The following is a 14,883-nucleotide window of genomic DNA, read 5'->3' on the forward strand; positions in this document are numbered from 1 at the left end:
ATTCTCCAGATTGAGTTGGTATATAGATTTCTACTAAGCACTTTTCCTTTTGTTTATAGTGACAACAATTTCACAACGATTGGCATCTCCAGAATTTCAGCCAGAAACAACTTCAAATTTGTATCCAATTCACAAACATCTACTCATAAAACGATCTTTGAGGTGCCGGGTATGTAGTATGGTACCTTGTCCATTTTGCAATTAGATTTTTCTTGTTTCTTGTTGATTTGCATGTAAATTTTACTTTCAGGAATGTGAACATAATTTGAGTAAACCTGAATACAGTCCTGTATCTATTAAGTTCAAAATTCAATTGATTGCACTGTAAGTAAAGTTCCTTGATCTTTCATATATTATACTTGCGTAGCCCATGGGCCCATCAGCATAAGAAAAATATCGTACACAAGATGACCATCCTGTGACATTTTTGGGCCCAAAAAGGTCATCCTTGGCCTGATTGAAACATTCTGAAACTTGGTACAAGTGATGACTTCACTGAGATGCAAAAGTTAAAGAACTGGTTTTTGATTTACGCATGAATTATGCCAAGTGCTTGAGAAATTTGAAAAATGGCATTTTTATCATTTTTTGGAACAGATTCTTAATTTCCCAGAATTGATTGACACAGTGTGAAGCAAAGTTGTACAGTTGTATTGTGCTAATAAGGCGTCTTCAGTTTCAATGTCACAGTTATCTATATGGCAACGAGAAGGCGCTTTTTATTGCAAATTACGTATTTTAGCCTACAGCAGCCAAACAAAACACATTTGAGGATGGCTTTGAATTGAAAAGTTTTTCAGAATTACATGTTAGAGCTACATGTCAAATCTCATGACCATTCAATTTTGGAATGGTCACTAGGTGCATTTATATATGATATATACATGTATTTTCTTTCCATTTTGGCTAAATTGTAGGTTAACCTTTTGTTAGTGATAGTAGAGTTGGAAGTTAGCCAATTATGTAAAATCGCAGTACGTTTTTAGCGCACTTGGGACTTAAGTCCCAGCGGGCTATTGTGTTCACTTCTCGTTGTGTCGGCAACATCGCCTTATACTCTTGCGATCATCACCTCCTGTGTATTTATCAGTAAAAACATTTGCCAAGGTGTAGGTCGTGCGTGCCGCGTACAACGACGATGCTTGAGTGACATTGTTTTTTAGCTTAGCCCACTTAGCCCACTTAGCCTATGCCTGCCATTAGTGACATTGACATCCTAGAGGCCGCAATTGTTGACCGATTCATTCCAAACTTGGTTCACAAGTAGGTTGTCACTTGGGCCAAAACCCTATTTAAGATTGGGTCGATTCCATTCAAATTATGGCCACCAGGGGGCTGACCTGAAAAATGACGTTAACAGCCCAGAGGCCGCAATTGTTGACCAATTTATTTCAAACTTGGTTCACAAGTAGGGTATCACTTGGGCCAAAACCCTATTTAAGATTAGGTCGATTGGGATGCAAGATTGGGATGAAATACTGTCGAATCCTGGGGTACAGTGATGTTGAACCTGGTTAATAAGCTGTCGATTCCTAGATGAAAATTAACTGTCAATTGACTGTGGAGGGGTACAGAGTTGCAATCGATGGCTGAATTAATGCCATGATACGCCCTCAACAGGTTGAAGCTCTAAACTGTTCAATTAAGTAATTAGTGTTGCTGTATGACCAGTGCTTCACATCTTAGCTGGGGACTTAGATATGTTAGTATCGAAATTGCCTTGTTTTCGAATAATCTATTGTCGAGATCTGACCGTGGCAGTTTCCGTGCCCTAGCAGCTAAACCCTTCGACGGATTTTTTTCAAATTCAACAGTTGTGTTGTTACTGTATGAGGTTAGTTACTGATTACATTTTGGGTCCTGTATGTCCAAGGTCAAGGTCGCAGGTAACCATTTAGTGAATTTCATTTCCGGGCTCTAACTCATAAGCGGTTTAAGATAACTTACTGAAATTCTATGGATGGGTTATCCTAGGGGCGGTGGGTAACTGATTAAATTTCAGGTCGTGTTGGTCAAAGGTCAAGGTTACTAGAAGCTGTTATGTATTTTTCATTTCCGGGCTCTATCTCATAGATGGTTTAAGATAATTTGGTGACAATTTTTGGACGTGACTAAAGACCGTAAGTAACTGATTACATTTCGGGTCCTTTAGGTCAAAGGTCAAGGTCACCAGGAGCTGTTTTGTATTTTTCATTTCCGGGCTCTTAATTCATAAACGGTATAAGATAACTTTTTGAAATTTAATGGATGGGTTACCCTAGAGACCATGAGTGACTGATTAGATTTTGAGTGCTCAGAAATACACTCGGGGTGTATTTTACACTCAGGCGTTTCACCTAATGTGGGGGCATCAGTCGTCTTCAGCGACATTCTAGTTATACGTGCTTTTTTCAGGTACTTTGTTCCTGACATCAAGATCATGACAATGCCTCATTTTCAATTTCAAAAGGTAAGACACAAATCACTTAACCCTTTCAGTACAGGCCATATACCCACCCACTTTACTGACCCAGAAATACTTATTTTGGGAGATTTTACTGAAACCTCCGCTTAAAAGATACTGTAAGCAGAGATGCTAGTTTTCCGGAAATATCCGGAATTCTGGAAATTTAGGATCGCCGATGTCAATTCCGGAAATTTGGTGAGAATTCCTCGCGGCGACCAGTAATGGCACGGACCGTAAAAGCGTTTGTTTGCTTGTACTCGTCGTCGCTTCTGTGTTATTTTATCTTGGTCTCTGTTTCCGAGGACGTTCTGCTACAATGTATATATGTGTGCTTGTTGTGGTATCTGTGCGTGCGTAGGCGGAGCGCCACTGTTGTGACGCCATTTCCAATTAAAAGTCAATTATCTTAACGCGCCGTTGTACATCGTCCCGCTGACGGCCAACAATGTGAAGATGCACGTGGTAATAATTAAGATGATATTTAATAAATATCATCTTAATTATTACCACGCGCGTGCTATGTCCTGAGGCACGCAGCTTTGTAACTTTCTTTTTGCGGGATGGTCTGCAAAACGGAAGATGATATTTAAGATGATATTTAATAAATATCATCTTAATTATTACCACGCGCGTGCTATGTCCTGAGGCACGCAGCTTTGTAACTTTCTTTTTGCGGGATGGTCTGCAAAGGGATTGAGCACGCACGGAAAGATTGTCAGTCGGGAGTCGGCCGATATAAAGGCAATTGACAGCGGTATAAAAAATAAATTTAAGTGGCACTGGCTAGAATGTAAGGACAGTAATGGGGACTACTTATCGAACTACATTCGTAAGATAGACGTAGCTGGCGTGGCGTACTGCGTCGTTTGTAAAGACCAGGTCAAATACGGTAGTGGCGGGAAAAAAGATATTCTTCGTCACCCGGATAGCGCGTGGCATAAGAAGGCAGCGAGGCATGTGAAGCACAACGAATGCCTGCCGTCGTATTTTCAGATGAAAGATGCCGATCGTGATACTGCATCTCCGGCGATGCAAAAACGCAAAATTTTTTCTGGGGGAGGACCCCCACACCCCCGTTCTAAATTCCGGAATTTTGGTACTTTGGCCCTAGCATCTCTGTGTAAGTGTTGTGATGTACCTGCCGTAGGGCACCAAAGCAGGCAAACGTTTTGAAAAATTATATACTTATGCCCGTCACGTGACCTAATAAACATAATTTAGGTTTTTCAGAAAAAACTATAAAACATATTTGGATATCTACCAGTTGCTATACATAGCCTGATATTCTTTTCTGCAGTCTGTTCTGATGATTATCTGAGTATTTGATGGTAGAATTCCCATACATAAAAAAATCATCTGTGTTTTAGTATAGCGAGGCAGTCAGCGCAAATACAGAAAAAATATTAGTTAATATTGATCCACTAAATATATTTCGAAACGACTGTTAGTATATAGTAGCTGAAATACTTCGAATTTGAACTTATTATCTTGAATTTCAACTTATTATCTCGAATTTGGACTTAATGTCAAATTTCAACTTATTAAGTCGAATTTCTAGTTATGTCGAAATTCGACTTATGAAGTCGAAATTTGAGTTATTAAGTCGAATTTCGACAAATCGATTTCTGTGCTCAAACGTAAATTTTACTCAGTTGATCCTACTGGACCCCTGGGTCCTTAAGGCCACACAAAGAAATACCCTATACTAGTTTCTCATCAGATTTTTTTCTGAAAAGTGACGAGGGCAGGCGAATTTTATTTTTATCGCTTTTTTTTTTTAATAAAAAAGTTGAAATAAAAAGCTTAACTTGAGACTGATAGAACAGACGCGAGAGGGAAGTTTTTTTTACCAATGCCAAACAAATACCAGTAATGCAAGTAAAACATATGCAAAAACTTTATTTAGAATTAAGTACATTGTAGCTCCCCAAAACCTATAAAATCAAACTATATCGACTCATTTAATCGAAACTGAGACGATCATATTCGCTATTTTTACGCTTCCTCGAAATGAAGTAAAAGGAAACGAACTTGGCGCTGTTTTTGTCACCGTAAATGTGGATATTACAAGTAAATCGAGGATGAGCATATGAACGCCCGCAGAAAAAAAGCCACTGTCTTACACTATACAGCTATGTGGGCGAGCGGGGTTTAGTTTTTATTTGAAAAAAGACGATCGATACTTTGCTGATGCAGGCGAGCACATGTCTTTTTAATTTTCATAAGCGGCTTTTTCATGATGCGGGCCGAATTTGACTTTCTTCAGAAACTAGAGTATTTCTTTGCGTGGCCTTATCAGATGTTTGAAGGAATTATGAATTTTTAAGCTGAAACATATTTCTTTTATATCTTGATACAACTGTTCTTGCCTTAGACCCGGATCCGTGCCACGTAGAATGATGCTTTATTCCAAAAAGCCCCTAGCACAGATGATTTTGGAAGAAGTATATCAGTATAGTAAGATCTTGAAAGCTCTTGTTAGGGCTCTATATATTGTTGAAGAAAAAGGGAACACTAACTATCAAATGTGAATCTTTTAAAAGATCGCCCATTAACAAATGTTTCTTCAAGTACCGTATCATTCATTGTGAACCATTTTCTCCTGCTCATCTGTTACACAGTAGAAGGGTAACTACCCTCAAGGCTGTCACTTGGGTGCACTTTCAGTGGCACATAAAGCAACGGGTACAACTTTTTAACATTTCTAGCCTGATTTTCCTGGAAACAGTGCTTATTTTGGTTTGAAATGAGTGCTTATAAATGCTTATTTTAAGACTATAGCCTTAGAACTATGAACCCTGCCTTATTATATTGGTGCCAAGGCATATTATGTTACCACAGTCAGTTGCAAAATTGTAGCTTATGACGTGTTGTATGATTGTGGTGAGTTTCAAGGTCATTGGTCAGTGTATGTTTACCGGAGGGCGTTGAATATTGAAATTGTCAGATTGTTGAGCATGTCAAAGCACTTCCCAAGACAGGTGGGCATATATTTTCTTGCTTTAAAAGCATTCAATGTAATGCAGATAACCTATTTTCATGTTTTTAGGAAAGTCGTGTCGTATTGACGATGGTGAATCCATCTGATTATATGGGTAAAGTAACGTTCAGACCATTAGATCAACCTGATTGGTCTGAGACAGCACTGGTAAGTTTTACTTAATATCATACTTACAGTATGCAAATATGTGTATACCCACTAACTGTAGGGGGGTATTTATGTTCGTTGACTATTCACTTTGGTGGATTGGACAGTGGATGTGTAACCGGCTGGTTGTTGTATCGGCAGGCTGGCTGGGGAACTAGCATTTACACCAGCGGTACAGGATTCCATCCATCAGGAACAACAAGGCAGTTAAACCTTATATGTACAATCTTTATTGCATCCCGGAATGAGAATGATTATCATAGCTTTATATAGTCTTTATATACAGAATCATGAGTATAATGTGAGAACTAGGTGTCAGACAAGTTGTAGACATCAGGACTCACAAACAAACACCTAGTGACATGTTTGAGAGACATTAATTAATTATCGATGAGCACTGACTATAGCTAATTATTGTGAAAACATGTTGAGTAATGTCACATGTTGATTAAGACCTTAAAGCACATATTGACACTATAGTCATAAGTTGTATTATATTATTATTATTATTATTATTATTATTATTATTATTATTATTATTATTATTATTATTAATAATATGTAGTAGAGCTATGAAATGTTATGAACTGTTCGATATGACATTGTAGATCTATATGATTATGAAATATGCAAATTATATCAGGGTGACAGATGTGTTGATACCATCTAAATGGTACATTCTGGTTACAGTTTTTTTAGAAAGATTCATACCTCATCATCAAAAAAATGATAAGGAATATAGCTCTAAAGCAGCGATAATTAGTTTCCTGCATAGCTGATTAATGAATACCTCATTCTGCGGAGATCACGTGGGCTCTTTGAGCTAATCACTGCCTTCAACGGGGTAGGCCGCGGCCTGCGTGATCGCGCTTGTGATGTCATTGTGAGAAAGCTGCGCATTGATTGGTTGTTGAGCGAATACCAGGGAATGCCCTCAGCAGCTGGGGTATTCCCAAAACAACCAGTTTAGCTGAACAAGGGATATACGCCACTTTTGACGTCTTGGGTAAGTGAAGTTCATGTTTTTTGCTGAATATGGTAGAATCTAATGTAGTGTAAGAATCCAGCTAAGTATGGCAATCCTTGGCCGGCTTAATAGATGTCCTAACTTGACAAGCCCTGACAGTATATTGAATACTTTTTATTTGTGTTTTGATTAGGCAGAAACTAAATTGGTACATTTCTATTGTTTCAGATTTGTCAAATGGATGTTGAATGATACGTACAATCCCTATCTACACTAGACAGTGGTTTCTATTTGTCTATACTATAGCAAACACCGCTTTCCTCGGAATAGCTTCAAAATCGATACTCCACCGGAGTAAAGGCATTTCCTATCTGAAATAACCTAGTGGTGCCAGCACGTGCAGTAGTGATAGATCCGACATTGAATTTCTCTCAGACCGCACATTTAAAAAAGAAGTTGAAGTTAATACAATTCAGGTCTCAATGGACTCACTGCTCGTCAACAACTTGCTGGCAATCAAACTGTTGTGCGTTTTCAAAAATATCAAGAAGCACGTCGATTTTGATCTAATCACATATGTTTCATTCAGCTACCTATCTTCACTTCAAATCCAGAAAATAACGAGCATGGTTCAATGTTTATTTTGGTGTGACCATAGAATTTGTTGTACAAGTTAGTTAAAATATCCAAGCTTATTCATACTTAGCTAGTGATAACGACTAACCTTTAAGTCCTAATAGCAAAGACAGTCTTATTGATTTTTTTTACTTTTAAACAGGTCCTTAAGTAAAATTGCTGAAATATTTTATATCGTTAGATTGTTAAATGTGTTTGTTATGACAAATAATGTGTTATAATCAGGACTTTATGTAATGTTTATTTTTCATTGAGAGATTTTATATTGCAATATTTTTAGCCCACTTGGGACTTTAGTCCCAGTGGGCCATTGCGTTCACTTTTCGTCCGTCCGTCCGTAGACGGAATCCAGTTATTTTGGGAAGTTTTGAAGACGCTTGAAGGTAATGTCTTGATATTTGGGTTACGCACAGAGATGCTAGTTTTCCGGAAATATCCGGAATTCCGGAAATTTAGGATCGCCGATGTAAATTCCGGAAATTGGGTGAGAATTCCTCGCGGCGACCAGTAATGGCACGGACCGTAAAAGCATTTGTTTGCTTGTACTCGTCGTCGCTTCTGTGTTATTTTATCTTGGTCTCTGTTTCCGAGGACGTTCTGCTACAATGTATATATGTGTGCTTGTTGTGGTATCTGTACGTGCGTAGGCGGAGCGCCACTGTTGTGACGCCATTTCCAAATAAAAGTCAATTATCTTTACGCGCCATTGTACATCGTCCCGCTGATGGCCAACAATGTGAAGATGCACATGGTACTAATTAAGATGATATCTAATAAATATCATCTTAATTATAACCACATGCGTGCTTTGTCCTGAGGCACGCAGCTTTGAAACTTTCTTTTTGCCTGCAGCTGTCAAGCGGGACGGTCTGCAAAATGAGCCCGCACGGAAAGATTGTCAGTCGGGAGTCGGCCGATGTAAAGGCAATTGACAGCGGTATAAAAAATAAATTTAACTGGCACTGGCTAGAGTGTAAGGACAGTAACGGGGACTACTTATCGAACTACATTCGTAAGTTAGACTTAGCTGGCGTGGCGTACTGCGTCGTTTGTAAAGACCAGGTCAAATACGGTAGTGGCGGGAAAAAAGATATTCTTCGTCACCCGGATAGCGCGCGGCATAAGCAGCGAGGGATGTGAAGCACAACGAATGCCTGCCATCGTATTTTCAGATACCCAGGTCGCTCTAGAACGCATTTCCGGCGATGCAAAAACGCAAAAAGACCCCCGTTCTATATTCCGGAATTTTGGTACTTTGGCCCTAGCATCTCTGTACGCATGTATCTACCCTAGACACATCTTCAGCCCAAAAACTGGCCCTGTCAGAATCAAGATGGCCGACTGGCAGCCATTGTTGTTTGTCAAAATCAGCACTTTTTACACATTTTTGAACTTTTTGAGGGAAATTTTGAAGACGCTTTGATCAATTACTTGATCTTTCGGATATATGTGAATCCCCCCAGGGCCCATCAACATAACAAAAATTGGGTCGGTCGGACTCAAGATGGCCGTCCTATGACCTTTTTTGTGCCCAAAAATGTTAATTTTGGCCCAAATTCTGAGTCCTGTAGCTTCTTACTGGTTTGCCATTTCTCATTACAATTTGTGATGGGTATTCTTTGGGAAGGGATGTTTTATACCTGAGACAGGTATTTTTCATCAGCCAATTATGACGCAATTGGCGGCCATCTTGGTGTCACCAGTACTCATTCGTAAGTGGGAAAAAGTTTTTTTCCACATTATATTGATACCTAAGCGTATTTTGCTACCACAATCAATTAGAAAGTTGTAGCTCATAACGTGTTCTATGATTGTGGTGAGTTTCAAGGTAATTGGATTTCGTATATGGCCACCAGGGGGCGTTGAATAATACAATATCTTAGCATTTCTTTATTATATTCGTACCTATGCATATTTTGTAACCACAATCAATTGGAAAGTTGTAGCTCATGACATCATCTATGATTGTTGCGAGTTTTAAGGAGTCTTAAGTAATAAGTTTTTCTATATGGTCACCAGGGGGCGTTGAATAGTAGAATAACTTAGTATTTCCTTATTATATTGGTACCTAGGCATATTTTGTTACCATGATCTATTGCAAAGTTGTAGTTCATGACATGTTCTATGACTGTGGTGAGTTTCGAGGTCATTGGGTTTTGAATATGGTCACCAGGGGGCGTTGAATAGCAGAATGACTTAGTATTTCCATATTAAATTGGTAACGAGGCATATTTTGTTATCACAATCAATTACAAAATCGTAGCTGTTGACATGTTCTATGATTGTGGTGAGTTTCAAGGTCATTGGTTTTTGTAAATGGTCACCAGGGGGTGTTGAATGTTGAAATTGTTAGATTGTTGAGCATTTTAAACCACTTCCCAAGTGGGCATGGTGTCCCTGGACCCCTAGTTGAAAATGTTTTCAATAAAGTTTGAATATGTAAAACAACCATTTTTCGTCTTCTCCGTGAAGTTTTTGCTGTGGCTGTTATTCATCTGCTTTTAAGAGGTATTCACTGATATGCAGTTTGAAACTGGAGTGGTTGGTTAGAGCATCAAACATAAACCTCAAAGGAATTACAAGCGAAAAGTTTTAGCTCATGTGGATCTTATAATAAGAGAAAATAAGCCCAGAAAACAAGCATATTTTAGAATTAAGTCAGTATTGAATTCTAAATTTCATTTCAGCACAAGTGGTGACATATATATTTGTTATACATGTAAATGTAATTAATACGTTTAAAAACATTGATCCAGCCTGCCCAGTGAGGTGTGACCTGTTCCTTTTCCCAAATTGGAACTTCGGATTATCTCGACGAAGTCTCAAGGTCCATGGACTTCTTGTTATTATAATCATTATTATAATTTTTATTATAGTTAATATAAAAGAACCGCACTTTAGATGGCAGCACATTATAAAAAACTTTTGGCTTCATAATTTGTTTACAAACCATATGAGAACCGCCAACCTATGCGTTGCCCTGTGCGTTTTGCCTGTCAGAGATATCGTTCCAGAGATATAGAAAATTGTATTTCTCATTGTCATATTCTCTTTATGATATTTTACACTTCAATAAGATCGCCGATTTCTTCTTAATGCTAAGGTTTGGTTGCACGATGCTGGACTCATATATTTCATCCTGAAAAATGACCACACTGTGTTTGCAATCAGGTTTCAATCGAACAACTTAACGTCAAAATGTTCTTCAGTGCAATCATTGAGTTTGCCTTTTCACTTTGTCGAAGTTATACTTTTCAAAACTTATGTCCAAGGTCTATTATAATCCTGTTTCCCTTTTCCAATAAGGATATTGGGTGAACCAAGGGGAACAGGATTTTCAGTTGATTTCAAATTCCCAAATGGATTCTGACATTTTATGCCAATGCATAAGGCAATGGGTTGTAAACCTTATGCAACTCCACTTTCATATCCAGAAGAAACAAATTCGACAAGTTCTTCCAAACACATAACGTACATATAGCTATTTTCTTGAATTTCTTATTGCAGGTTTCTTGTCCAGATGAGGAGATTTTACTATCGCCTAGAGATGATACAGCCGTGTTTGATGATGGCACAACTTCTCAAAAAGAATTCAAAGATAATCCAGAGTGAGTTAAAATTTAAAATCCTCTAAGTAGAAGATCTTCCAGCTGAAGAATATTACTGATACCTTGTTTCTCCTAATCGGCCGTATGGTTCTGTAGAATGCAATGAGATTTTTGATAAGTTCATTTCTAAAGCTGGTGGGTCTGTTGTGGTGAAATTTAAGTTATGAACAAGGTAGATAGGCGGCTGGCCGGGTCAACTTTTTAAGCTTAGCAGAAAAGAAAAACCAGGTACCAATATTTTCAGCCTTATCATTGCCTTAGTATTCGTCGGGTAGGACCAGTAACATCAATGGTTACGTCATGCCCTTCTCATATGTTAAGCCATTTCCATGCGCACATACTTTATGACGATGCTTCATAGTTTTGGAAAAAATTTCCAATGGTTGTAATTTTAAGAGATTTTAACTTACAGTTTTCGTAATAAATAATTGTTAAAACTGTCATGGGCCACAAATTAGTATTACCCAGTCCATTGTTGTCGCAACCAAGGAGTTGAATATTGAAATATACTGAATATTTGTAGTGTTTGACATGTTATACCATATTTCAGGGTCATTGTTTTTTGTATGTTTACCAGGGGGCATTGACTAATGAAATTGTCAGATTGTAAAGGATTTTACAACCACTTCCCAAGGGGCATGGCATCTCAAAACCCCCCATTTTAAATTGACCTCAATGCAATAATTATATTTGTTGTGATCACCTTTTGCATATTACTATACTTAATTACAATCATAGATAGATACTGTACATGTACCATTAAGTTATTGTCTTTTCAGTACAATATTGTTCCGGAAAGCAAATAAAGTCGGATTCTTTGTGAAAGTTACCCCGCAGAAAGCTTTGGGAGATATCAAGGTATACTTAACTTCAATTTTAAAAGCTTGTATGATTTTATTTAGAATAGTGGAGGTTTTCGAGTTTCTCATTCAGCACAGCTTCACGGCTTGTAATAAATAAACATTATTGAGCCAATAAAAGCATCTTTAAAAAACCGTAATTATAAACATTCAAGTAGTTGAAATACCAATCTTATGTTGATTAAGCATAACTAGTCACCTGAGACTAAAAGATATATGAAGATATATGATATTACAGAGAAATTTTCTTCACTTTTACTTATCTATTTACGTGTCTATTTTCAGATATCATTTATGATCAGATACAACCATCACAATATGGTAAATCCCATACCTGCAAAAGATGCTGAAGTACCCATTGAACCAGTGGTTACATGGATGGAACATCCAGTCTATATTAACCTTGGCCCATTGTCTACGAGTCCGATTTCATAGATATTTCTTTTCACTTTGACGTACCGGTAGTAAGCATTTGCTTGTGATCAATCAAATTGACTGTTTACACTCGTGTGTTCATACAAGGTTGTATGGTTTACATGCTTAAACTTGCTGTCTAGCAAAATGTGTTGCGTGTTGAGAAAAAAATTTGCTAGGCTCCCAAAGGCTGGGTACCCCTTAATAATTTCTAAATATTGTTTCGTCGCATGAATGTTCATAGTCTAGATCTTACATATGTGTATAGGGGATCCTATTCAGATTTTATGCAAGAGCAATAGTAGATTGTAGTATGAAAGGAGTTCTTGTAAGTTCATGGAGCCTTTTAGCTGGAAAGATCTAGTACACACCAGACTTGATTTGAGTGATATGGAAATGAGACATTAAGGGCGTAATGAGGATAAGGATTACACTTGAGGCAAGTTAGAATCCACAATGTGCAACTGCACATGAATAGGTTCAATTAGAATCTATGGATAATTTTGCTATGCTTATTGTGATATAATGTTGTTGAGCCTGGCCTAAAGCAGTAAAGAACAGTAAAAACAGATTGTCCAGACTTTGCCCATTAAATAGTTATTATATGAGGGGGTGGGTACATGTATACTATTACGGTATTTGTCAATTCTTTTGGTGCTCATATTTTTCCTCTTTGAAGATTTACTGTTGAAAAGTTGCTGCTTCAATAAATCAATAAAACATGGTGTCAGTAGATCAGGAGTTATCTTTTGCCTGTGAATCATTTGCATTGTCCATAGATATGAAAAACCTAGCCTAGTTGTCGCTCTCGCAGCATATCAATAGAAGTCCTTTCCAAAAAATTCCCAAATTTTGGAAGCTTAGGTCTGGAACTTATTCACTGCATCAGTTGTTTATAGACGTTCACACGACGAAATTTAGACCGGTCTAAATTTGGTCCGAACCAATTTAGACCGGACCAAGCGTTCACACGGGCAAAAATACCGTTCCAAATTAGTTAGTTAGACCGGTCTAATTTGGCACGGTCTAAAAGGGCGAACCAGGTCCGGACCAAATTTTGGACCGGTCTAAATATGTGTGTGTGGACAGAAACTGGTACCAGGTCTAAATCGTAATTCTGAATCTCTGCGGTATAGATGTCGCGACCTCTGCGGCAGAGTGTGAGTCCAGTTTATTAAGTTTTAAATACTTTTATTACCGTTTATATAATTATTCTTAAGAACTGTTTTTCCTCCCTATACTATGGAAATGTTTGGAGCGTAATTCGTATTCGTATATCCCGATCATCATCCGTCTTACGGCCGTGCTTTGAATCGTGTTTAAACGACACTTAGAGTTTCAGCGTGATAGAATAAAATGGAATTCGCAAAAATGTCTGAACCTGACAAGAGGATCGAATTGGTCAAATGAAGAATGTCTTGCTATACTTCGAATCTGGAAGCAAGACTTCACCCAGACGCAATTGATTATTTAGCAGATGGTGACATCTTGTGGGCCCGGTGACCAGCGATTTTATCACCGCGTTTCAAAACGCCGTGTGAACGCTCACCAAAATTTGGTCCACTCTAAATTTGGACCGGACCAGGTACGGACCCATTTAGACCGGTCTAACTAGATGTCGTGTGAACGCGGCTTATGATGAACACTTCATGAAAAGACTTCTTAGATACATCATAGTTTCTTTGAAAATTCAACATCTTTCGCAATGTTTTACACATCTTTTACACACTTTTATATTTATTGCAATTTAATTGATAATACAAAAACTTTTATAACTGAAAAAGTTACAATTTGTAATTCTAGTATTCTGAATATTTTACCATTAAAAATGTAAAACCAATTGGAACACAGATAAGTTATAATTCATGAGAATGTGATTTTAAACCTTGTATTCAACAATTTGATAATTCTAAATTAGAAATAAGAAATCATGATGGATATTTAATTGATTTAAATAATTTCCCTGTAATTCATGAATTAATTATAAGATGTAATGAGTAATTTTTTTGTAATATAAATATGAATATAAGTGTTGGACCGAGTATATGTTTTGGATTTGATTTTAAACATGAGAAAGAAATGAAACTCATATTAAAAATACTACATTTGATTATGAATCAATAATAAATAAAGAAACTTATAATGTAGAAAAAATTTGATTTAATTAGAAATTCTTTGAATAATAATACTATACAAATGGAGCGAATTTAAATGACATGGTTTCCAGAGTAAAGGTTCTTTGTACAACTGAGCATATATTCATGCAAATCATTCATTAGAGCATTATCCATTCTCCAACCCCTTTGAAGTTGAATTTTGAAAGAGGGCCTAAAATTTATATTTTTTCCTAGTTTATATTTATAGCTTTTTCCGCGAAAGTCTGATCGCAAAAATATCTGTATTAAAAAGCCAATCAGAAAGCAAAGACTCCTATATGATTGGCTTAGCCGCAGAGATCAGTAGGTGTTCACGTGAACCCGGGGTTTTGTCTACCGTTTTACTTCCGGGTTTTATTTTAAGATCTAAATTTGCATTTCAATAACGATTTTTGTGAAATCTTTAGTTGATTTGGTTTTTTAGGAGGAATAATTTTATTTGCACTACAGAAAATATCATTGATAATTGTGCAAAGTCCGGGAAAAATAGCTTTTTCTCAAATCGGATGGATGACCTCGATATGCTAATCAGCAATGTGCTCAAATCGCAAATTCAATCAAATTTTATTCTGCAAAAAGATCCAATTCAATTTTACTTTAATGAACAAGGTTAAATAAACAACAAACCCAATTCAATTTCGTTTTATG

The 14,883-nt window shown here is 37.2% G+C and overlaps 1 protein-coding gene across 1 annotated transcript in view; it reads left to right on the forward strand.

Moving 5' to 3' along the window:
- LOC141903263 (dynactin subunit 4-like) overlaps positions 1-13,964 on the forward strand; it is a 53,777-nt gene extending 39,813 nt beyond the window's left edge. The window contains exons 9-15 of the mRNA XM_074791357.1: positions 60-169; positions 251-324; positions 2,395-2,449; positions 5,496-5,594; positions 10,705-10,805; positions 11,585-11,663; positions 11,951-13,964. Coding sequence (XP_074647458.1) covers positions 60-169; positions 251-324; positions 2,395-2,449; positions 5,496-5,594; positions 10,705-10,805; positions 11,585-11,663; positions 11,951-12,100 — 668 coding nt within the window. The 3' untranslated portion in view covers positions 12,101-13,964. The remainder of the gene's footprint in view (positions 1-59; positions 170-250; positions 325-2,394; positions 2,450-5,495; positions 5,595-10,704; positions 10,806-11,584; positions 11,664-11,950) is intronic.
- The last annotated feature ends 919 nt before the right edge of the window (positions 13,965-14,883 follow it).

This window comes from Tubulanus polymorphus, chromosome 4 (genome assembly GCF_964204645.1).
Source record: "Tubulanus polymorphus chromosome 4, tnTubPoly1.2, whole genome shotgun sequence".
NCBI lineage: Eukaryota > Metazoa > Nemertea > Palaeonemertea > Tubulaniformes > Tubulanidae > Tubulanus > Tubulanus polymorphus.